The sequence below is a fragment of the Xiphophorus hellerii genome, chromosome 7 (genome assembly GCF_003331165.1).
Source record: "Xiphophorus hellerii strain 12219 chromosome 7, Xiphophorus_hellerii-4.1, whole genome shotgun sequence".
Lineage (NCBI taxonomy): Eukaryota > Metazoa > Chordata > Actinopteri > Cyprinodontiformes > Poeciliidae > Xiphophorus > Xiphophorus hellerii.
This window is the reverse complement of record NC_045678.1, coordinates 3,806,354-3,831,412: the sequence shown is the minus strand read 5'-3', so window position 1 is coordinate 3,831,412 and position 25,059 is coordinate 3,806,354. Positions and strand designations below refer to the sequence as shown.

The following is a 25,059-nucleotide window of genomic DNA, read 5'->3' as shown; positions in this document are numbered from 1 at the left end:
CCGAAAGCAGCCAACTACATTCTGCTGCATCGTCAAGCTGACAGGTCTGAGCTCGTTTAATTAGGACTGACAGGATGATTTGGGGAAGATTAGTGGAGGAGTTGATATATGGCAGGAGTGGATGATGAAACGGAGAGCAGGTGTTCCAACAGCGGGTCATGCAGAAGCAGAGAGTAGGGAACACTGAGAGTCGTCTCACTTCAATTTCAAAGAGTATTTGACGGCTCTTACAATTACAAAGAGCCGTCATTTTAACTATTCAGAAAAACGAACTATTCAGATTTAGGAACAGTTTGTTCCTAAATCTTGTACACACAGTTTGTACCTCTTCAATCACCTTAACACAAAAACATTCTACTTTTAAAAATGACAAAACAAAGAAAGCAATTAAAGAACAGGCCTATTGTCATTTACAATAAAAATAAAATTGTACTTTTGCTAAATTGTAGAATAATGCTGCTAGTTTAAAGGAGCAGTATTATGTTGATCATGTCTGGAGTGTTGCTTTGATTATTTTATGCGTGTTTGAGAAATCCTTTAATCTCCATGACAACCATTGTGCAAAACCTAGCCCCGCCTTCAAGGACATGGCTCCTCCTCGAAGCTGCAGTTTCCAAACTTCCGCCTCAAAGACAATTCCCTCCCTTGCGACTTCCCCACTCAGCTCCTTCAGACTAGCCAGCAGCAATTAGCAAACACCTGGTGGAACTATCATTGGAGCTCATTGTAGGAGCTACTTCTCAGAGCAACGCTGGTAAAAACATTGTTAAAGGGTTAATAGAGGAGCCATGTTGTGATGACTTCCTGAAGGCGGAGCTTCAGAAAAAGCAGGAGGTTCTTAAAGAGACGGAGGCCCAATTTCAAGACATTAAATTACAAAGTAAAATTCCTTTTAAGTCATATTTGAAATATACAACAACTGAAGGTAACACTGTAACTTGATTGTGCTATAAAATGGCGCTGTGTGGCTGGAAAATATGTAATACTGTCCCTTTAAAGAAAATAAAAACATTCAACTTGCAGTCTTACTTTAACACAAGGGGAGATTTAAAAGTAAATTATTCAGCATTAAGCACGCCACGTGGTCAGCCCGGGGCGATAAAGTCAAAAATCCGAGGCTTTGCAAGAAGCAGCGAGCAAGAAAGGAAACGTGGCTCACTTGGAGCGGCATTTCCTGAACGTCGGTGTAATTAGGCCTATCGAGGCTCAGGCGCACAAGAACAAGTAAATCTAACAGTGGCTTTACTCTAATTACGCCTATTAGTCGTCTCAAGCTTTGAAGACTCGCAAGTCGCCCATATTTACTCAGTGAAAGCGGAAACACCTTCCGCTGCTTTTACTCTGTCGGCCCATTAGGCAGCAAAAATAACCCTCCTGTTGAGGATTAAAAGAGATCCACAGCAGGCTGAGTGACGATATTGAGGGAGGGAGTCTGGGAGGCGACAGAGCAGGAGAGAAAATCACGTTCCTTATTATTCACAAGCAACTCTGGCTTTTCCTCCTGTGGCGGATGCTCCTACCACCACAAAGTGCTAGGAGGATTGATTGTTTTCACAATTTTCATTACTATTAGTTACAAAGGTCAGATTTATTTGTTAATTTGACCTTAATGTTTTATTTAGTTGCTTTAATATTCACTTATTATTTGCGCAAAGTCAAAGATAGTTTTGCTTTATTGGTTTTATTAGCTAATTTTGTGGTCTTTTTGGGGTCCTTTTTTAGGTCCAAAAAATTGTTTTGGTTACCCCGCCCCTATTTAAAGCTGCAGTATGTCATTTTTATGAAGAAATTTTTTTTGTTGCATATTTGTTAAAATTGTCACCGTGTTGTGACAGTATAACATGAGACACATAATCTGTGAAAAGACTGATCTTGAAAATGCCCTGCGCCCGACCAAAAACAACCAATCAAATCCAGGGGGAGAGTCTAAGCGCTGTCAATCACCCTCAGGTACTCGCTGCTAAATGTGCTAATGGCAGAGAAACAAGTTACCGTTACAGGAAAACTGTTATCCAACGTCATCGGTGGCAATGCTAAGTAGCCTAGCATTCACAACAGGCTCGGGAAGAAGACGTAGCATAGAAGAGGGTCCCACCTCCCAGCTCTGATTGGTTGTTTCTAGATAGCACTGGGAGAAGATAGAGGAGATAAAAAAAATGTTCACAGATTATACCAAACTGTCATAACATAGTTTCAACAAAAATGTAGAATTTTTTTTTTTTTTTCATATAAAAGTTATACTGCAGCTTTATGTAGCCTCTGTTTTTTGTCTGAAGGTCAATTTTATTTGAGTTCAGATCCTGCTCAATAAATCCATGTTGTCATTTGATTTATTTTGCATTGGATTGTTTTATTATTTTAAAGGTTTTTCCCATTTTTGAACACTGTTTGTCCATGGCCGTGTTCGATTCCTTACAATTCCACTTCAGTGGAGGGAAGGTCAGGAACAGAACCAAGACGTGTGAAATCACACACCGTCTTCCAGAAGCAGAGTCCAGTGAGGAATGCGTGACTGGGCGAGGGGAGCGGCAACGGGGTGATGCACACAGTTTTTTGTGAGATGATTTAGCGTTTCGTGGCTTCGCACACATCTCTGCCGTCACCGTTTGGCCCCGCTCATCATCATTATATCATTACGGCCTCTCTCCTCAGGCTGTTGTTGGAGGATAACAGCAGACTGCACTCTCTGTCTGCAGGATGCTCCCGTTCTGAGGTCAACAGCTCCACCCTTGTTTGTGCTCGCTATGGTGAAGGGGGAGCACCGGGCCTGCAGGACCAGTGACTGTGTGGCTGGCAGCAGGATGAGCTGCTCTGGTAATGTAGACTAGGACACAAGATGGGGAATTGTAGAGTACATTTTCTAGAAAAAAGAACTTAGAAATGTTCAGGTTAATCTCAGATATTTTCTTTGAAAACAAAAGACTTGAAAGTCTCTGAGTTTGAAAAGTCTAAAATTTTCAGGACAACTCCAAAATTTTCTGATTAATCTTATGGGGGGGGGGGAAAAAGTTTCTGTGTTTCAAAAGTCAAAATTAGTCAACTTTTGAAACTCAGAAATCTCAGTGTTTTTTCCATAATATTTCTGAGATTAGTCTTGAAATTTTGGAGTTTTTTTCCAAACACCTTTTTAGCTTTTTAAGATGAGAAATTGTTTTTCTCGAAAATTCTTGAAATGAATTTCAAAATTAGTATTTTTCTAGAAAAGTTTTGACTTTTGGAGCTCAGAAACGTTGTTTTTTTCTAGAACATTTTCAAGTATTTCGGCAGACATTTGCTCCTTTTCTTCTCCATCTTCTTTGGCTCTAAAACATGGTAAACTCATGAAAATATAGATCTAAACCAGCAGAATCAGCCGATCTTTCTGTGAAACGTGCAGGAATGTGGCAGAATGAGAGGAAGACGTTTGAGCTGACGTTTTGCCAGACCAGAGAGAGGAAGAGAGACACGACAGGGAAAACTGCATTTCTGCTTCTGCAGATTCCAAAACACCTTCAAATCAAAGATAACCAAAAGTTATCTCTGTACCAGTCGGTGGCCTTGGGAACAAACTACATGTTTGTCGGTCAGCAGGCTCAGGAACATCTTCTCATGTGACTCCTAGCTGGCCGGGGGACAACACCTCAGGTTTCACCTGGTGTCCATGTGAGAAGTGAAGTGTCCACAGTGTGTGACCCAGGGCCAAACCAGCAGTGGGCTGAGTTTGCCAAAAAGAATCCAAAATACCACAGAGGAATGTCCGACAGCTATAATTCCACCTTTTAGCTGAGGCTGATTATAGAAGCGTACACCAACAACATTCTTGAGTTATGTATTGTGTTTTCAGTTATTCTGACTTTTATCCAGGTTGAACCCGAGAGACGGCAACATATTGTTAATGCAGTGCAGCAAGCGGAGGTGGTGGAGTTCATATCTTTACACAAAATAAAGATTTGAGTGTGGACGTGGAATCTAAAGGGTTATGCTAAGCAAACACAGGCAGATAACGAAAAAACCAATGGTGGCTAGCGTTGCGCTTTGTTGTGCTACTTAACCTGTTCAGTTTAACACAATTTCTGGTAAAGAATATTTATATATATTACATCAGCGCTTGATTCATGGGAGACGGGATACTGTTTATTGTGAAGTCAAAGCTAAGGGAACGTGCATTCGCGTTCAATGACATGCTAAAATCACAGTGCCATCCAGTGGCCTGGCTTGACAACTACAGCTGACTGAAGACGTCTTTGTGGAACTGTTTCCCAATCAACGTCCAAATTGCAGTTTCAGAGCAGTAGTCTTACTTACTGCAAAGCCTATTATCTATACGGCAGCATGGCTAAGCTGGTAATCAAGTTGTGTATTCTATAGTGTTAAATGTGCTATAAGGAAGAGATATTTTTCTGACATCATGTCTTCCTGTGAATGTGTAAAAGAAGGCAGATAGTCTTTAGTGCGGTTGGGCTAATACTGCTACTGTTAAAGAAAAGCAGCGCAGAAAAACTACACACCACCACAAGATACACGTCTGGTCCATGCCCTGCTGCGTAGAAGAAGAGAATCAATGTTCAGATAAGATTTGGTTTCACTGAGCTAAAGAAGGCCGAGGCAGAGATAGCCTGAGCTGAGTCTTCCACACGTTTGGCACGTCCCGTCGGTTTGGATCCCAACAAACATCGTAAGGAAGGGACGTCCTTCACGCCTCATAAATCTACTAGTGTGAAAACTTGCATGTGCATGTCTGCAGATCATGCAAGTCCCTGGAAGTAGATATTAGAAAGTGTAGAACAAATCCATTTCTAGTGTTTCATGTTCAGAATGAGGAACGTGACAGTGAGATGGAGTAAACCTGGGAGGACCAGACTGCTGCTGTGCTGCCGGTAGACGGCTGCTACAGGCTCGTTTGCATTTCCAGGTTGGGTTTCACAAAGATTTTTTTTTTTGGTTTATCACACATCTGAAGCTCAGAGGATAAACTGTTTATCAGACGTCAGGGACAACAGGATTATGTCTGCTCCAAGAGCTGACAGCAGCAGCAGCACCATGTGTTAAAACCACATCCTGCATGATGTAAGACCGGTCACAGGACTGGACTGTTCCATCTGAACAGGAAGCTTTAGTAATGCAGCTTTCACTGATTTGCTCATGTGTGGCAGATGGAAGAAAAAGGACCATTTTCAGACATTTGGAAATGGAACTGATAAAAACATGAGGTTAACATTTTATTAAAATGAATATGATATCAGGGAAACGTGATGTTTTACTTTGACTTGAAAAGATGATTGTGTCTGCAGAGGCATCACTGCAAAAACACAAAATCTTACCAAGTAATTTTGGTCTAGTTTCTAGTGCAAATATATTAGTACACTTGAAATAACACAAAACTAACTTACAAGTAAATTTTCAGCAAGATATAGCAGCTTGTTTTAAATTAATAATTTTTTAATGTTGATTAAAAAAAAGTAATATTTCCATTGGAAGATTATTTTACTTATGGGAAAAAAGTCTTAAGTAAAATAATCTGCCAGTGGTGCAAGTGTTTTTTTAAATCAATATTAAGGAATTATTGACTTAAAACAAGCTCCCATACCTTGTTGGAAAGTTACTTACTAAAAGTTAGTACAGCTGAAATAAAATAAAACTAAGATATTTGTAATATGAACTAAAACTAGACCACTTGGTAAGAGTTAGTGTTTTTGCAGTGTAGACAGTTGTGAACACTTTTTATCCTACAGCCACAGTCATTGTGGGAAAACGAACACACCTTGTTCACCTAGAGCCACGGTGGATGTAGCGTCATACCATGAAGAGTCTGTTATAGTCATGCAAAGACAAATGGAGCAAAACATTCGTCTTTCCAGGATAATCCTGGAAGAAAGCCTGTTGAGTCTTCAAATGTTCAGAATCCAGTTATGAAAATGGACAAGATGAAAATAGCTTCTCACATCCCCTTTGACTGAGATTCAGTTACTGCAAACAGAAAATATTTCAGTTTAAAAAAAAGGTACTACTTCCAGTAGCAGATTGTTTTACTTAGAACATATCAAAATGTTCTATTACAAGTAAAATAATCTGTTTTTTAAAATCTATATTAAGCAATCATTGACTTTAAACAAGCTCTTGCTGAAAAGTTCCTTGTAAGTCAGTTTTGTCTTCTTTCAAGTGAACTAAGATCACAAGAAACTAGACCAAAAATACTTAGTAAGACTTTGTGTTTTTGTAGTGATAGATTAAAATAAGGAAAAATAAATCATGGGTTCTACAGCAGTGTCTCCTACAGTGTCAAATGACCCAGAGGTTCTGGAGCTTTTCTCTTCTCAGAGACCCGGCAGTGTTTGGGACTTTGTGGCCTGCAGGCGGAACATCTGATTGGGCCAGAGGTGGATCAGAGCTGGCGCTGCAGGACGTCCTCATGTCATGTGACACCGAAAGCCTCTGTGGATCAGGGCAGCTCAAGCAAGGACAGATTTATCTGCTGCAGTTGCTGCTAACTGATCCAAGGTTAACCCATCACCAGGGATTCGGTTCTGTTTTCTTCACATTAGTGAGACTGTCACTGACCTGACCTCTGGACTGACCTCTCTTCCTCACAACTTTCTATTTGTGTCTCAAGCAACTCACCGTAAACAGGGTTTATACAGGAATCCTAGGTTTGAATGTACTACCTTTTACTGCCTATTTTTACTACCTCTAGAATACTTTTACTACCAACACAAAATCGAGCAGAAGTCTTTTTGGGGGAGAGGTGAATTCTAGGGGTGCATCGATTTATTGACCAGTTCATTTACCGGCAACGATTTCTTTTTTTTGTGTGTGTGAGATTAGTGATGGGCCAATACTTGCATGTGAGGCCAAACTTATCCCTCAATCTTATCTACCTTAGCAAAGGTCTAAAAATCAGCCACTGTCCTCTTCTGCTCTGCAGTGGGAGGTTTGACTGATAGACTGGCCCACCAGGTCATGTCTGCACGGTTGCAGTTAACAATAGTCACCCCACTGTTGCCTAAAGCAATTTTTAGTGACATTTCAGACAAAAAATGTTGACTATTCGGAACGGTACATTAAGCTGTCTGCATTTACATTCTGACTAGTAAGAATAATAATTCAAGATATCTTCAATTACATTTTGACGAGTCAAAATTCCTTTCAAGATATCTATATGTCATTTGACGGGACACATGTCCATGATTAAAATTTTATATCTTGAACGTAATTATGACTACTCAAAATTACGTTTTTGGATATCTGAATGAAGAATTGCGTGAAAGCCCCTTTGTGCTGTCCAAACAGTTGCCTGCAGAATTTCATTTTTCCTGCACAAAATTGTCAGTAAATGCCACAACGTAGAAAGAGTCTGGCAATGTTGGATATGCCAACAATGTTGGAAAAGTTTAGAATGCAAAACGTCATGGACTTTAAAACTTCTTCAGAAATCTGCAAATAATTTATTGTTTACTAATTTCTGACAAATCGAATGCACTGAAAAACCGCTTTGAAAAGCTAAAGGTGCCACTATCAAACCATTTTCAACACGAAGGTGGCGCATTTTCAAACATCTTTTTTTGTTTTTTCTATTTTTCATTGTTTTAGAGAGAAAGAGTTGGAATAAACTCACCAAAGAGTTGAAGCAAAGTCCAAGCATGAGGTATTTTAAGAAAAGCCTCAAAATGGTTATTATTAAAGGGTTCAGGGATGAACAGGGGTGATGAATTTGGCTGGGATTAACTGCTGAGGGGATGACTTGGGCAATTGGGTGTAGGCGCGTGTATGTAGGGGTGTGTGTTTGTGTGTATAGTTAGACATTATACATGTATGTATGCAGGTAGATGTGTATGTGTGTATATGTATATTTGTGTGTATGTATTATTTTAATCTAGTTGGAAACTTTTTATTTAGAAGGGATATGAGAAATGGGAAGACTATTTATGTTATGAATTACTGAATGGAAAAGGGGTCTGATTATATAAGTTAAATTTCATCATGATCCTTTTCAGACTCACAGTCACTGAAGAAGTGGCGTGTTTTACATCTATTTGAGTAAGTATATTTGGTAATAAGGTACTGTATTTACACTTAGAAATATGAAATCTTACTTTATTATTATGTTTTTTTGGTGAAGTGTCAGTCTGAAATATTCCTCTGACTGTAAAAATGAGCCGCTATGTAGATTTTACTGATAACTACTTGATATATGTCAGAATTTGTATCTGCAACGTTTAAATAGAAATTAAATGTCGGAATTTCCACCAAGTATCTTCAAAAAGTTGGTGGATGTTGTTGCTGTGGGCAGGAAGGATCATCTCCAGTATCAAGCACTCTTCTAAAGACAGTGTTGCTGTCATAACATGTTAACACCTAAATATTCCAATATTCCACAATCACAAGTCTTGAATGACACCAAAAGTTGTTGTAATGTACTGGTAAATCAATCTCCACTGCCTCTACTGCTGCTCCCTTGTAAATGTCTCTCTGGCTGTTTGGTTTGAAAGCTGGGCAGAAAGATGTCGGATTTAGGGATACGATTCTTGCCCATTACAAACTACGGAAGAAATTTTCTCTGCTCTGCATGCACAAAGCCTTCTTTTCAAGTCTAAAGAGATTTGCGGTTGTAGTACAGGTAGCAGTAATTAGTTCACTTTTGAGATGATGATTAGCTTCTCCCAGTAGTAAAATTAATACCTCTTTGCCATGGATACGCATCATACCAACTACCTGAAACTAATAAAGTAAGAGCAAAAACAGATGGGACAATTGTCCTAAGACGCAACGCCTCAACAAAAAACAACCATGAACAAAAATCTACAGAAAGAATAAATCAGAGCCATCCTAACTCTGTATAACCTTCCAACCATTAACCCTCATCCTGCCCAATGTCAATATGGAGGACCTTCTTGTCCCCCATATTGACAGAAGAAGAACCAGCTGTGTAGACATGTCTTCTACCTTCTTGTAATTGCTTGCTGCACTATTGACATACGCAAAGCGCTTTCAGAGTCGAACGGTGAGATTGTTTTTCAAGATTGATTTGAACAAATACTGTTTTGTCCAAACATATCCTATCAAAGGCCACAGTACTTCAACGGTGGGATGAGACCCCAGCCGTGGGATTGGAGAGCTGGACAACATCAGCCTCCCATTGAGTTCCAGAGAGAGCTCCAGAGGCTTGGCTCTCTTTTGGAGATGGAGAGAGTCAGATGGTTTGAGGAGAACCAAAAGGTCGCCTACGTCCAAAAAGAACTGGACAATGCAAAAGCCGAGTTGAAAAGGCAGAAAACACTAAAGGAGATGAGACAGCAGAAGAGTTTTCCAATTCAGAGTCTCTCAGCCCTGCTGTTATCGCTTCCCAGTGACATAAAACACAAGCAGAAAATGCAGCTGCAGCAGGACTTGGAGCAATTGAAGGCAGCTCACATTGCCAGCAAAGAAGCAATCCGGGCAGAAAAAGAAAAAAGTGACGCCCTTCAACAAGAGTTGGACCAAATGAAGACTCGCTATGAGGAGCTACAATGAAAATATGAAGCTGCAGGTCAGGGGAACCTGCAGGCTGACATGCAACTATTTTATGAAGAGAGAGGAGGAGCAAAATCTCTCCGAAAACCTGAGAGCCGAGAAGGACAATCTCCAAGAGAAACTGTCCAAGGAGATCGCCTGCCTGCAGGAAACGAAGCTGCAGTGTCAGCTGGAGCGGTCTGAGATTTCATATAAGGAACTAAACAGCAAGCATGAAGCAGATGTTTCTGCACTGGGACAGAAAGCAAAATGTTATCAGTATGAGGTGAACAGTGAAAAAGAAGTTAATCTGGAAAGAGCAAAGCACGACCATCATCTCGTCAACACACTCAGATCAGAAAAGAACTGTCTGCATCAGAGAGTAACACAAGAGTTCACTTTCCTGCAGCATCAATCCGCAGAGACAATAAAACATCTACAAAGTGAACTGGAGCAGGCTAGAGTTTCTTACTAGGAACTTAGAACTGCATATGAAAGAGACGTTTCTGCTCTAAGACAGAAAGCAGAAATATTTGAGCAGGCGCTAGATAAAGAGGAGAAAGCTAACTCGCAGAACATGATGAGCAGCAGTGGATTCCCACAGCTTTTCGCTTCCGGTCGATGTTTATTCGCGGTCTGTGAAGGACCCATCCTACGTAGACGTGTCCTTCGAAGGATGCAGACACTGAATTCGGACACAGCTTTTATCTCCGTTGTTTTTTTCTTTGCCACTCTCTTATTCACGGACCAAGGACCTGGTCTACGTAGTAGTAGTAGAAGGATCCGGAGTAGACCTGGTCCTTCGGAGTTGTAGACCGGAGTAGACCCGGTCTACGAAGTCTTCGAAGGGTGCATACCCTGAAATCGGACACAGCTAACGTCAGCTCAGGTCCTGGGAGTAGTTATAATTTTTAATACAGATTTATAGTTAAATGAACTTAAAACAAAAAGTCACCATCAATGTAAAATTCTAAATATATTGAGGGGAGTCAAATTCTATTTGTTACCATTTACTACCTTTTACTGGCCTTAATTTGAGCTAATTTAATTTACTGCCTTTTACTACCGCGGAAACCCTTGTAAAGCATTTGAACGTGGTTTAACTTGAAAACAAAGGCTCACCTGCTGCCTTGAAAATCAAGCAAAGTCAACAAGAATTTTTTATTTTTTTTTTTGCTTTGACTCAGCAGTTACAGTATAAGTAGATTTAACAAGATACAAGTTGTCCAACATTGTTCTTAAGTTCTGATAGCTCATTAATCTTCAATTGTGAGTTATGACTTACTACTGTAATATAAACGAAGTTATTTCACATTACGCAAGAAAACCTCCATCTACTAGCCAAACAAGCACCCATTTCTGCTTTATTTTCACTCACATTATCATATCAAAATAACTACTAAAGCTAGAAGAATTTGAAATTCTTCATTCAACTTGTGTGAAGAATATGAAATAATGCATTTTAATGCTTGTGTGAGTGTGTTATGTCTACTTTCACTCTCATTGTCCTGGGAAAACTTCTCTCCTGGGTAATTTTATCCTGCTGCCTGGCGCGCTCCGCGGGGTAATTCTGGAAACGTGGAGCCTTCCCTGTTGAGTTGCGTATCCAGTTGCTGCCTTTCGGCTGCGGCGCTCAACAGCGATCAGACACTGTTAACAAAAACCGGCCACACCAAATCTTTTATTTTAAAAAAAGGTACTAGTTCCAGTGGCAGATTGTTTTACTGCCACTGGAACTAGCAGCAGTAAAATGGTCTGCCTCTAGATTAGTGTTAGATTAAATAGCCACTAATTTTTCGCTAGCTTACAGAGAGATTGACACTCGGAAAGGTTCTCCACTGTGGCTCCAGTGAACTAGTTCTGTTCACCAGCTAGAACAGAACAAGCTAGCTGTAGTAACTAGCTGAAGCTAGTTACAACTAGCTAGTACAGTCATGTAGCTAGTACAGCTAGCTAGTTCTGTTCTAGCTAGCTAGTAAAGCTAGTTAGCTAGCTAACTAGTACAGAAGTACAAGAACATCTCTAAAAGCTATAGTTTCATTGACACTAGCTAGTTGTACAGCAAGCTAGTACAGAATCTGCTGTGGCTCCAGTGGAGAATCTCTCCGAGTGTCAATCTCTCTGTAAGTGTAGTTTCTCTAAAAACTACACTTTAAATTTTTATTTAACAAGATTATTTTAGTCTGACACAGCAAGCTACATTTCTTGTCAAAACTACTGTTTCTTTGACACTTAGCATTTAAGTTTCACCTGCTTTATTTCCCTGACTTGCTGAAACATGGCAGTGTAATCCTGCCCTCCCCCCTGACATTAGAGCTATTTGTTTTTCATCAGTACACGAGGAGTCCGCCAGGCTGCCCGCTCAACTGCCTGTCAACATTTCTGCTTGTCAGGTGCTCCGGCGATCTGTCTTTGGATCTGTCGGCAGCTTGGCCCAGAAGGCTCCTTCTACAACTCAATTAGCGGCTGAAAGTGGCAGCTGGCTGCTCCTTTTCTCTCTCTAGATGTAATGTATCTTGAGAACAAATAGCTCAACCTTTTCTCTTTTTGCTTTGTTTGTTCTGTTTTCATTTCTTTCAAGTCTACAAAGTGAAACTGATATTGTTGCTCAGACACTTCTACACACTCACACGTTCTCCCTAGGATAATTAGTGAGCACCACCGTTATTACAGTCTAATGAATTAGCCACAAAGCTCTGGGAACACCTCCCACTGTGTCTCTCTCTCTCAACCACAAACCTTTTGGCTGATGATAGTGGATAATTACCTCAATAGACACAACAGGAAATGTTGAAACGTGCATGGCATTTAAATACTTTTTTGCACTTGAAAGGCCTATCGTCACTTAAAGATTTTGAATAAATATAATAAATGAGTTAGAACTGAACAGGGAATACACCTTGTCTGCATTAAAAACAGAATGTGCTCCAGACTCAGAGCATCTGAAACTGTGTGATTGTCTCTGACTGTGAACAAAACACAACAAAGGGGCCAGATTTCTCTTCTCAAAAAAAAAAAAAACGTCTCATCATTTGATAGCTGTTTAGCCCCGAGTGTAAGAAACAAATGGAAATTTGTCTTTAATCCTTTGAGTCCCAAGTTTCAAATCTTGGCCTGGATATTTTTGCTAAATTTAATTGTATGAAGTTCTTCAAATGTCCTGTGAGTAAATATATTTGCCCATTTATCCATAACAACTGGAACTTTCGATATCTAACAGTTATTTTTGCAATTTACCATCTATTAAAATATTGTCCCTCAGAATAATTTCACTCCCTGTTATGGCAGGAGTGAAATTACCGTAATAACCTGATATTGGAAAGCGCAATGTCTCCCCTTTCAGAAACTGTTGGAATTTTTCAGATAGCACAAAGTGTCATGGAATTACAGTACTGCAAACTTGGCTGTGTCGTTGCCCACATGTTCGTCCTAGAAGGGTTAAAGGACCCAACCCTAGTAGATGAGGAAACGGCGCTGATCATGCCATAGTTGCAACAGGCAAAACTAGCAGTCAGGAGCCATTCTGTGGAGGTGTTGTTTGTGAGCATTAATTTCTGCCACACAAACAAGTATTAAATATGTAATGTATAAGATCCCCCGTAACGCTATAGGAATAAATCAAGATACAAAACAATCTTTCACACAAGTCAAACTGAATCATACTTGAAATTCATAGAACAGAGTTTGATTCACTCTTGGTGTCTGATTGATCCCCAGGTTAATTCCTGGACGAGCCCCCAATTGTCATAACTTGGTTCAAAGGCTACAACAGAAATAGAAACACACCGTGTAAGAGTTTCTCAGTAACATTTACTTCACACAGACTAAAACCAAAGGTAACCATACAAAGTGAATTCAGTAAAATTAGTGGTATAGTCTGCATGAGTGGAGGGTGTTTCAATAAGTGTTTTAATGTGCATTCAAAATAATCGATTAAAAGTTGTTGTATGTAACATTTTCTTTAACATATCTTATGTATGGTTTTTTTTGTTTTTTTTTACATATTTGTTAAAACTGTCACTATTGTTGTGACAGTATGAGACAGATAATTTCTGAAAAGACTGAGTTCCTCTGCTTCCTCCCTGAGGCACACAGCTATCTGCAGAAACACAGCAGAGGGTGTGGGCAGCGCATACCTGAGGACCATCAACAGCGCTAAGACCCTCCTTCTGGTGGTAAAAGGACCACAGGGAGGAGGCAGAAGTGCTGGATTTTTCATAACATAGGGACAGTTTCAACAAATTTGTAAAACATATATATTTAATAAAAATTGCAAAAACAAAAAAAAAAGGTTAGCAAGGGAGCAGCTGAATCCATCCTCAGTGATTCAGGACATCGCTGAGGATGGATCATCTGTACCAGACAAACATCTGGTGCAGATGTTTGTCCTCTTTATTGTGTCACAGTGCCAGACTCAAATGGGTTGACGCGCAGCCAAAATCCCTACAAATATTTGAGTCACCAGCTGGATTCCACTGATTGTTGCACAGCTGCACAAAGCGACAAGCTGACTCACCACCAAGCATTTGAACTTTTAAGTCGGGGGAACCCAGAAAAAACTCCCACCGAGCTCTGACTAATGCTCCGCTAGTCTAGACGGCTTAACCCTCCGTTGCAATCACACCGGGAGTTTTATAGGTGGCAGCGCAGATGTGCAACACGTGACTGCAGGTCTGAAGTTGAGCTTTTCGGTTGTAAACACAGGTTTAATAAACAATGTGTCAACAAAGGAGGAAAGCAGGACTGGCAGCAGCACAGAGCTCAGCTGAGCTCGAAGCTGAAGTGGATGGATACGGTCCCTGAAACAAATCACAGCTTTCCATTACAAATGTGAGCAAAACTTTGTTAATATCCCACAAATGTCGGAAAAACTGAGTTTTGCAATTGCGCCGTTTCCATTAAATCACACGTGAATAAGTTTGCTCACGCGATAAACCATTAAAAATCATGACACACCATGATTCTCCAAATACATCCTGTCTTCATTGTTTGTGCTTCATCATGTGACTTGTGATGTGGAAAAAAGTGTTTGTAAAAATACCTCCTCCTACCACTTCCTGCTGTCATCATCATTTCCTCCAGTAGTAACATCCGGTTGTTGATCATGTGACTCGTGTGATGAGAAAAAAGTGTTTTGTGAGCTACACTAATTTTGATACAGCTGAAAAACCTCCTCATCCTAAAAACTTTGCGAAAAAGGTGAGGGTTTTTTTATTTGTCTAACTTGACTTTTTTCCATGAAGTAAATTTCTTTTATTTCCAATTTTCTGCTCAGTGGAAACGCAGCTAGTGAGGATTTATTCCTCCAAAAGGAGAAAACCATGTGTGTTCAACACCCCACAAAAATGTGTAAGGAACAAAATGATCAAAGACGTTGATTTGAAAATCTTTTTTGAATACCAGCATGTAGAAATTAAAGAAGCTCAACACAGAGAGCTGCGGCGTGGATTAGTTCTGAATCAGTAGAAAGGCTTAAGAATGCTGTTGACAGGACGTTTCTGGGATTATGTAACAGTGAGGGTGGGCTGGGAGAGCAAGTGAATGGATCATTAAAACACATGGAAAATATGACCAGAAGAATATGAGAAAGAGGCCGAGTATCTGGGATTCTGAGAACTCCTCCGGTTTTCCAGGAGGGAAGCACTTCTGGTCGGATTGAACGGAACAAACTCTGCTGTACAACGTCTACCGGCTGAGAGTTCACCACGAGCAAAATATCACCTATAGCCTGCAGCCGGGGGATGTTCTACCGCAGCAGGAACTGTAACTGTTACGATTAATATTTTTAAACATAAGAAGGTACAGGTTAGGTAGGTAGAGGACTGGAAAGGGACTTTAACAATTTTGCGTGGATAAAAATACAAATCAGATTAGTTTCTGAAGAAGTCTGTAACATGGAGCCCGTGGTGATAAAGGGGCAGTATAACGTAACGTTTCTGAGCTTTACATCATGTTATTTTATTGCTTCATTATAAACATACCTGGAGTGTTGCCTTGATTCTTTCATGCAGATTTGAGAAATCCCTGAATCTCCGTGGCAACCATTCAGCTGTGCAAAACATCTGCATGGACTAAGCCCCGCCTTCGAGGACGAGGCTCCTCCTCTGAGCTGCAGTTTCAAAGCTTCCACCTCACAGAGCACGACTCCCATTCAACTCCTTCAGACTAGCCAGCAGCAATTAGCAAACACCTGGTGGATCTGAGCATCTGCTGAGCTCAATATAGGAGCTACTGTACTTCTCAGTGCAACGCTGGTAAAAACACTGTGAAAGGGTTAGTAGAGGAGCAAACTTCCTGAAGGCAGAGCTTCAGAAAGAGCAGCAGTTTCTTAAAGAGACAGAAGCCCACATCCAGAACTTTTATAACAACTGAAGGTAACATAGATATTTGACTGTGCTATGAAATGACACTATCTGCCTGGTAAACTCATAATACTGCCTCTAAGTTTCTCTGTCACGTTTCAGACATACTTGCACAATGATCATAAACAGCAACATGGCTTTATGAGATTGTTTTTACATTACTTTTACATGTTATATAATCTTAAATTAACAACCATGTACAATTAAAGAAGTGACTGCATCAGCAATAGTATGAACTATCATTCTAAGAGTTAAGACACACTACTGAACTGGTGAAACATCCCAACATGTTGGCAGAGTGTCTCTTTCCCCTCAACCCGTCACACTGTCACAGAGGAATCAATATGGACTGATCAATCAGCTGCGTTATTGATCCCATCTGCTCCAGACAGTGATGCGTGAATGTTAAACATGATAAGCAGGGACAGAGTGAGCACGTGCCTCTTGTCTGTGGAGACTTTTCCTGAGCATGCGAGCGATAGTTACCCCACAGTGACCAGTGTGTGTGTGTGTGTTGGGGTGTGTGTGTTTGGAGAATGAAAGCAGATCTGAGATTCCTTTCAGAACTGAGAGCGTGGAAGGCGTCACGCGGTCCAGCAGCCAGGAAGGAAGAGGCTGCTGCATGTTGATGCTGTACCACACACACACACACACACACACACACCGACAGAGGAACAGAATGGGGATTTATGATGTCATCACCGGTGTGTTTGTGTCATGTCAGACTCATTCTGAAGGAAACCACGGCGACAGCAGCAGAGCAGTTTGGCCGTCTCTGTAAGAGAGACGGCTGAAGGACACACTGTGAAAAGTCTGTTGAATCTGTTAGTGGAGTCAGGCGCTGGACAGCATGGTGGACGTGAAGATCTGCTGCAGAATCTGGGGGATCTGCTTAGTGTCCATGGCAACAAAGGATCTCCCCGCTGGAAGGGTCTTCTGCAGTCTGAAACAAAGACAAGAAGTGTTTGGAGATTTGTTTTTTTTTTTTTCTTTCCTGAAGACAAACACAGAGCAGAGCTTGTTTGGGGTGTGTGGGTGTGTGTGTGACAGACATTTCCATTAGCAAATTACAGTCTGTGTCCCTCAAACACAGAAACTTAGCAACAAAACAACACGGTGAGTAACTCTAGGAATAGATTCGTCCACCCAGGCAACGATCTACACTGAAAAAATAAATCCTACCAAGTATTTTTTGTTTAGTTTCTGGTTGAAATATTTTTTTAAATAAGACAAAACTAACTTATCAGTAAATTTTAAGTAACATATAGGAGCTTGTCTTAAGTAACAATAACGCTTAATAGTGATGAAAAAGTCCTAATTCAACTGACAGATTATTTCACTTAAAACAAGACATTTTCTCACAATAATAACAATAATAAAAATGTAAACAAACAGAAAAAAACTACCAAAAAGATAACACTTTATTTGAAGGGGTGTGCATAACACTGACATGATATTGTCATAAACGTGACATAACCCCTGTCATGAACATGAAAGAGTCATCATAAATGTTTATGACTGTTGTCATGAAGTGTCATTCAGTAAACAATGACACATCAGTCCCAGAAGACAGGAAGCAGCTCTTACATTCACACCTCTGGTCAGTCTAGAGCTGTTGGTTAACCTAACGTTCATATTTCTGGACTGTGGGAGGAAACCGAAGCTCCATAAAATCCCAGGCAGGCAGAAGGAGAACAGAAACTACACTGATGTCACTCACTTCCATCAGAGAATAAAAAAAAATCCGAATCACCCTGAACACCTGCTGAGACGTGAAGTACAGACACGTGGCAAACTAAAACCCATTAAGACTGGAGAGTGAAGGTGCGCTCCATTCAACCCCCACCTTTCGGCCTGATCGCCAAGGGATCCGATGAAGATGGCGAAGGCGTTGACCTGCGGGTCGGAGGTCAAGACCTGGGCGAAGCGCTCCGGCCGGATTCCATAGCGCTCCAGGTTGGCGTCGCTGAGCACCACCACGAAGTGCTCGTCCGCCTCCTCCCGCGCCAGCTCCTTGATGCTGGCCTCGGTGGCCTCCAGGGTGTAGTCGCCGCTCATGCAGAACTGGGCGTGGGCGTGCATGGTCTGAGCGCGGGTAAGGAAATATTAGCTCAAAAAACGTTTACCAACCATGGATGCCATCTAACAGATCAGACCTCATTTTAAATCAATAAAGGTCATTTCAGAAAGACTTACACCACATCAGTTGAAACGTTCTATAACTCTCCTCAAACTTTCTCAAAAAATTCAATTTAGAGAGTCTGATGTATTTGTTTTTAGCCCTCTTCTTACTCTGACAGTCTCAAACAAATACATATTAATTTTTGTGGAAAATCTGCAAAAACCTAAATTACATCTGATTGATGTAACTTAGCAATAAGCACATAAAAACTGATTTGATTTGATTGGGAAGATAAGATTTTACCACACAACTCTTATTTTAAAGGTTTTATTTACATGTCCCTCTGGAGTCTAGTGGGTCAAATAAAATTCTATGCCAGACCAGATTTGGATCCTAAGCATTGAGTTTGACATGTGGTGTACAGCGTGGCAGCTTGGTTTTACACATAAAACATGTTGGATCATACCACAATGCTCCAGAACATTTCTGGCATCTTAACCTTGCTTTAGAAGAAAGAAATTCCTTAGATTGACCCATTTAGCAGCTGCTAGATTGACAACATCGTCAAATAAATCCCTCTGACCGCCGACACCGGCAGCTCACAGGTACTTCACACAGCTGAACTGATTTAGAGTGTGTACCTTGAGGACTTTCAGTCTCTGCTTGTCGTTCTTCGGCATTTTGTCCGCTGGGACCAGTTCGATGTCATAGCTGTCGCCCGAGTGGCCCACTATGTCGTACTGAGTGGAGAAAACAGGGACTATAAGGAGAAACTCTCTAAAATGGATGATATCACGAAAACCTCGTCACAACACATTCTCAAATAGTTCACGTAAACCATGTGTGATGCTGCAGAAACATGACTTTGTAACTTTGGAAGAGTCAGGCTGAAACCAACCAGTGCATTTCAACGCTGTCAGGAGAGACAAGCTGTGTTTCCATTACAAACGTAAGCAAAACTTTATCGATATTCCGCTGATGTTGAAAAATTCTAATTTTGCACTTGTGGTGTTTTCGTTAAATAAGAAACACAATTAGATTCACATGTGAATACCTTTGTGTGATAATTCTTTAAAAAAACATCATCATCCTCCTACAACTTCCTGTCGTCTTCTCTGTTGTTTCCGCCAGCGGTAACATCCGGTTGTTGATCACATGACTCGTGTGATGCGGAAAAAAAGTGTGTCCATTGAAATATTTTCAAAGAGTGCAGTTTTTTCAAAACAGGTTTCCATTAAGCTAATTTATTTTCAGAATTCCAATTTGCACAATGTTATGGTCACTGGAAATGAGGTCAGTGACGATCAGCATGCAACTCAGGGACACTTGCAGCTATTCCAGTGCCCAGGTACGACACAGATGCACCAGTTCTGCTGGAGCCAGTGGTGATCCTGTTCGAAGCACCTGGCTCTCTATAGAACTGATGATGATATACAATTTTGGTATTAAGCATCTTTTACAGAGCATTTCTATGGTTGTTCTATTTCTGGTTTGTGTACAGACATGAATTTAAAAACACTCACAGCTAATGGTGCACCACTGCTTCCCCAAACCATTACTGGCAGAATTTCCACCTCAGACTATAGGTGACATGAGACGTGGGCGTGACTGCACTCCATCAAATGCAAGGAGTGTTGTGCAAAAAGCACAGTCACACTGCCGTCTGATGTGACACGCTAAGAGGGCTGGGGGTGGGGGGGTGATAGGCTGGGTTGAGTGTCACTAAGGGGCCAAGAAGTCTGCCTCCCTGCTGCTCCCTTTTGCAGACGCATCTCTGCATGTCTCCTCTCTGTCCTGTCTGTCGTCTCCTTCTCTTCAACGACTCTACTTTCTAGGCTACAACATGCTTGACACGGACAGAGAGACAAGTGCTTCAAGAAGTGATACAGACAGTCTGGGGTAGCTGGATGAGCACAGATACATTACTGTGCTTTTAGGTATCTTATTTGTCAGTGAGGTCTTTTTCTGGTTTTCAGCGGGCCACTCTTCTCTTCACCAGATCCTGTTTGTTGCGATGTACCCCAAGGGTCCAACTTCGGCCCTATTTTGTCTGGATCGTAAATGCGTCCTTTGGGATGTTTAGAAAGTACAATATTTCCTGTTTCAAAAAGGGAATGTGTCAAAAGCAAGACCCAAAGACATGGCAAGATTTGATTAGGTTTAAAGGCACCAAAGATTCTTTTTTTAATATCTCAACATATGTGGCAAGATAGCAAACAGCGGGTGCGTTTCCAATACGAATGCGCGCAAGTCTTTGTTGATGCTCTGCTAACGTAAAAAAAAACACAACTTCACAATTGCGGTGTTTCCGTTAAATAAAAAATGAAATTAAGATCACATGTGAATAAATTTGTTGATGTGACATGTCATTAAAAATCATCACAGCGGTGGATGTAAGCAGTTATGTGAAACAAATTTATAATTCATCACATCAGAGGAGACGTAGGCGTCTGATTTAGGCGAAGGAGCGACAAGCCCCGCCTTCTTGGGGCTGCGTTTTGGGGAAATTGTAGTCTTCCATTTTACAGAAGACAAAAACAAACCATCATCCTCCTACCACTTCCTGTCGTCTTCGATAGTAGCAACATCCAGCTGTTGATCACATGACTCGTGTGATGTGAAAAAAGCGTTTCAATGCAGCTGCAAAAACACCTCGTCCTTTTAATATAAAAAAGCTTTTCCAAAATAGCCGTCTTCATTAAGGACCTTTATTTATGTAATTTGAGTTTGCGCAAATTTAGGATTAATGGAAACACAGCTGGCGTGACAGATTGTCAGTATAAATTTCCTACTACTATAAAATAACAAAACAAGCCCAAAATGAAAAATACATAACCGCTTACAAAACGTCACGAAAAACTGCAGAGATTAATTCAGAGAAACTTGAAGACACTACATCCTATAAGGAATGTAACACCTTTCTGTGTCACATTTCAGTCTCCTCCTTGCTCAGTGTCGTCACCTTGAACTTGTGCTCGTAGCTCTCCAGGGCCTCCATCACCATACACACGGCCTCCATGGAGCGCTCCAGGCGACCGTCCACCCCGTTGAAGCGGTACATGCTGCCCGACACGTCGGCCAGAACCCGCAGACGCTTTGGCTTTTGCTGAGGACTGCCCAGCTGGAGGGACGGAGAAGGTCCAAAAACAATCAGGGCCAACAGAACCACCCGATGGAGCTTAAATAATACACTGGGCTGGCTGCTGCTGATTTTTGGAGCGGCTTTTCCTAAAATACCTGCCGACACGAGGCCAGAGATCGAAAACCTGGAGTGATTATTATAATGCAGGCGTTTTGGTTCAGGCCAAAAATATGCAGCTGAGTGAGTTACACACAAGAGTGGACTACAACCTGAGAGTAAGCTTCGGTAGGGAAGCAGGGTGCAGTAAAAATCCCCCACACACACACGGCTAAACATAGCACTTAACGGTTAAGGGTTGAAATTATGTGTGTGATAAAAACAAAGATGGTCAAAGTGTAAAAATATCTGCAGCTACAAACACACAATAGCATGCACGCACACACACACACACACACACACCTCTGGGTCCAGCTCTCCCCTGCGCTTATAGATGGTTTTCTCTCCGGTTAGACCGTCGATGATCTTAGCATCATCCAGTTCTCCCATAGCCTGGTTCTTCAGCCACTGCCGCTCCTTGCCTTTAGCCTGAAACACACACACACACACAACACATACACACACAAAGCGCTCATCAGTAGTGACAAAATAAATCAGAACAAAAAACATTGCAACATTTCAGAAAAGAGAACCAAAAGACAGCTAACAGCTACAAAGGGCTACAACTTTTCTTTTTAGAAGAGTCAGAGTAAAGGAAAAAAATTTTTTTCAACAAAGAACGAGGGCAGAGAACAGTTTATGGTTCTGAATACACAGAAAGTCTTCCCTCAGGTAAACGGGAACAACCCTCCATCATTTATTGGACATCCGCCAGTTGCAGTAAGCAGTAATTCATATTTGCATCTATTTTGCGTGGGAGTCCTTACATCACTCCTTAGGTACGGCACAACAAAACATGACTTCATGGCGTCTTGTCTGCTGGTTTCGGGAGGAATCGTCATCATTTTTACCGTGAGGGGAATAAACTGAAGAAACAATAAGCAGCATTCGTGGCTGTCAACACCTGGATGGAAAAAGCTGAACTGACGCACACAAACATCCACCACGACACATCCTAACACAGCTTCACACCTGGACCGGAGAATAATAGAGCAAACCTCCATGCCTCTGCTCTGTAATCACTGCAGCATGATTTTCCCCTCGTCATATGAACACGCAAACAAACACACACACACACACACCCACACACACTCACAGAGAAGCTCAGCCTACTACGCCTAAACAAAAGGAGGAAAGTTCAACCCAAAACAATGAAACTGAGACTCTAACCCTGATTTTTTTTTTTTGCCTATCTTTCCCTTCGCTCCTTCGGTCACGTCAGCAAGACAAAAGAAAGCGTTCATGTTCACACCACCAACATTCTGACCCATTTGCAGGTTAAACAATGGTGAACTCCCAGCTGTAGTTTGAAGGCGTTTGAACTTGGTTGTTGGCTTTGAATGAGACTGGGACTGGACAGAAAAGCCGGATCAAAGTCATCAGTGTTCTTCAAAGAATAATCAGGCTTGTTGCTGATAAACGGCTGCAGGAAAAGAGATTAGAGTCCAGAGGCTGAAAGAGGTGGGCTGCCCAACAGAGGGACTCAAGTACGCGATAAACAGCAAAGTGTCAGACGGGCAGAGGGATGCTGACCTGTAAGCTGTCCAGGATGATCCGCAGGGACTGAACCTGCCTCCTCACTGCGCTGGAGAAGCGCTGGTAGGTAGAAGCGTCGTATTCGCTCATATCGATCTCCTTCAATCTGAGACAGAGACAAGAGAGACGCAGTTCTGTCAGCAAAGCCTGGAGGAATTGTTGGCGTTGTTGCCTTGAAGCAAGAAGGTCCTGGATTCGAATCCTGGGCAGGTGTGGGTTTTCTGTCTGACTCAGTTCAAAAGACAATTATCCTTGATAGGGCTGAAACGATTAATCAAATGAATCGTGATGTATCCATTACTGAAATAAACTGCAAAAACAAAATTTTACCAAGTATTTTTGTCTAGTTTGTGGTTGCAAATATCTCAATACACTTGAAATAAGACAAAACTGACATAGAAGAAACCTTACAGCAAACTGACGCAGTTTGTTTTAACTAATTCATTCCTTAATGTTGATGAAAAAGCTCCATTGGCAGATTATTTCATTTACGAAATAGGAAAAATCTCTTGTTCTAAGTGAATTTATCTGCCAATAATGAAGATAATAATCAGTATAAAGGAATTATTGACTTCAAACCAACTGTTATTTCTTGCTGAAAAGTTACTTCTAAGTTTGCTTTTCATTTTTCAAGTGTTCTGAGATATTTGCACTACAAACTAGATCAAAAACTCTTGGCAATATTTTGGGTTTTTTGCAGAGCGTCAATTAATTTAGCAATTGCTTAATTGTTAACTGGAGTACACAGGCTCCTAAAAAAAGACAATTTGCTGAAAAATAAAGCATGTTAAGAGCAGCTGTTAAGCCAAAACTGTATAGATACATCCAAAATCTCTGTCTGTTAATATATTTTACTCAAAACTCCTCAAGTGGCATTTTTTAAAATTCACCTGGTTCAAATTAACTGCTGTGTTCCTGCATATTAGGCAATAAAATGTTTATTTTCTTATGTAAAAAGTGAATTGATTATATGTTTTCATATTTCAAAGTGTTATTATGTAAATGTATATTGTGTTTAAGCATGTCATTTGAGCAGGAAGGTAACTTACTGTAACCCAAACTGATTTGTTTGGATTGTTTCAATGCGATGAATATTTATTATTCAATCACTTATTGATCTAAAAGCTGTCTTATATTTTATACATTATAGTTATTAAAATTGGGGATTTGGTTTTTTTTTTCTAAAACAATGCTCATGCTTTTATGGCTCATTGTGGTTAATTCCATAATACCGCCACCACCGTGCTTCACTGTGAGGACCTGGCTCCCATTGTCTGTAGAAGACCAGCATTTGTCAGCCGCGCAAAAAAAGGTTACATTTTTGAAAATATGTTGATAGTTTTCAAATATAAACACTTAACATTACTTCAGTCTAAAATATTCATTCTAAATATTATTTATTTATTGGGAGGTGGAGGTATTTATTCAGTAGCTCAACCTCATCCTGGTCATGAGGCTGTGTGATGGATCAGTGACTGGTAGCACCTACTTTGTCCTCAAATATTGAAAACATGTAATAATTCCCTTATTTTTCATTTTTAGTTTAATGTTGTTTCTCATCTGTTCTGAGATTTCTTTAGTGTTTAGTTCTGTAGCTACTTGAATTTAACCCAAATAATGAGATTAATCCCATTTAATTCCAGGTTTTTAATGATTTGAAATATTTGAAAAGATAAAGTTTAAAGATAACCATAAGCGTGCAAACATATTTTCACATTGTCTTTCAGACACAGAGAGCAAAGACAATAAGTGGATATGAACTCCCAGCAAACTTTGTGCAGAAAAAGGTATCTGAGGTTGCCATGGCAGAAAGGTTAAAGGTTAAAATATGGAGCATGTGGTTGTGATCTGTTCAAAAAGCCCCACCTGTAAAGACCCAGGTGGTCCCTGCAGCCGTCAGTCAGGTATCAGCTAACCGTACACACACCTCGCTAATGTAAAGGTGCTACCACCATGCGTGAAGTGTGTGTGTGTGTGTGTGTGCGAGAGATGAAACGGCGGCGGGACGTGGGTGAAATCTCTCCCAGGTGTTTGAAACGCTTGGCGACAGCCAGACCGTGACCACCCCGGCGATGTGGAGGCTTGATTTTTTTTTTTTTTTTTTTTGTCTTCAAAACGCCAGCAGGGATTGGAGGAAGGGTGGAGTCCCTCTGGCTTAATATGTCACAGCTTGTAACGGATCTGTGTGTGAATGTGTAGACTGTCCTGGCATCAGCCATGCAATCAAAGGAGGTCACACACACGCCTACAACCCCCCCCCCCCCCCCCCCCACACACACACACACACCCACGCACTCCCTCAGAAGAACACACCTGTACAGATAACCTGAACTAAC

The 25,059-nt window shown here is 41.0% G+C and overlaps 1 protein-coding gene across 1 annotated transcript in view; it reads right to left on the bottom strand.

Annotated features, from left to right (window-relative positions):
- Nucleotides 1–15,809: 15,809 nt before the first annotated feature.
- Nucleotides 15,810–25,059, bottom strand: part of vwa8 (von Willebrand factor A domain containing 8) — a 71,474-nt gene continuing 62,224 nt past the window's right edge. Inside the window, exons 40-45 of the mRNA XM_032567591.1 lie at nucleotides 22,721–22,829; nucleotides 21,491–21,616; nucleotides 20,912–21,070; nucleotides 18,591–18,689; nucleotides 17,674–17,912; nucleotides 15,810–16,770 (exon numbers count right to left, since the gene is read on the bottom strand). Of these exons, the coding sequence (XP_032423482.1) occupies nucleotides 16,662–16,770; nucleotides 17,674–17,912; nucleotides 18,591–18,689; nucleotides 20,912–21,070; nucleotides 21,491–21,616; nucleotides 22,721–22,829 (841 nt within the window). The 3' untranslated portion in view covers nucleotides 15,810–16,661. The remainder of the gene's footprint in view (nucleotides 16,771–17,673; nucleotides 17,913–18,590; nucleotides 18,690–20,911; nucleotides 21,071–21,490; nucleotides 21,617–22,720; nucleotides 22,830–25,059) is intronic.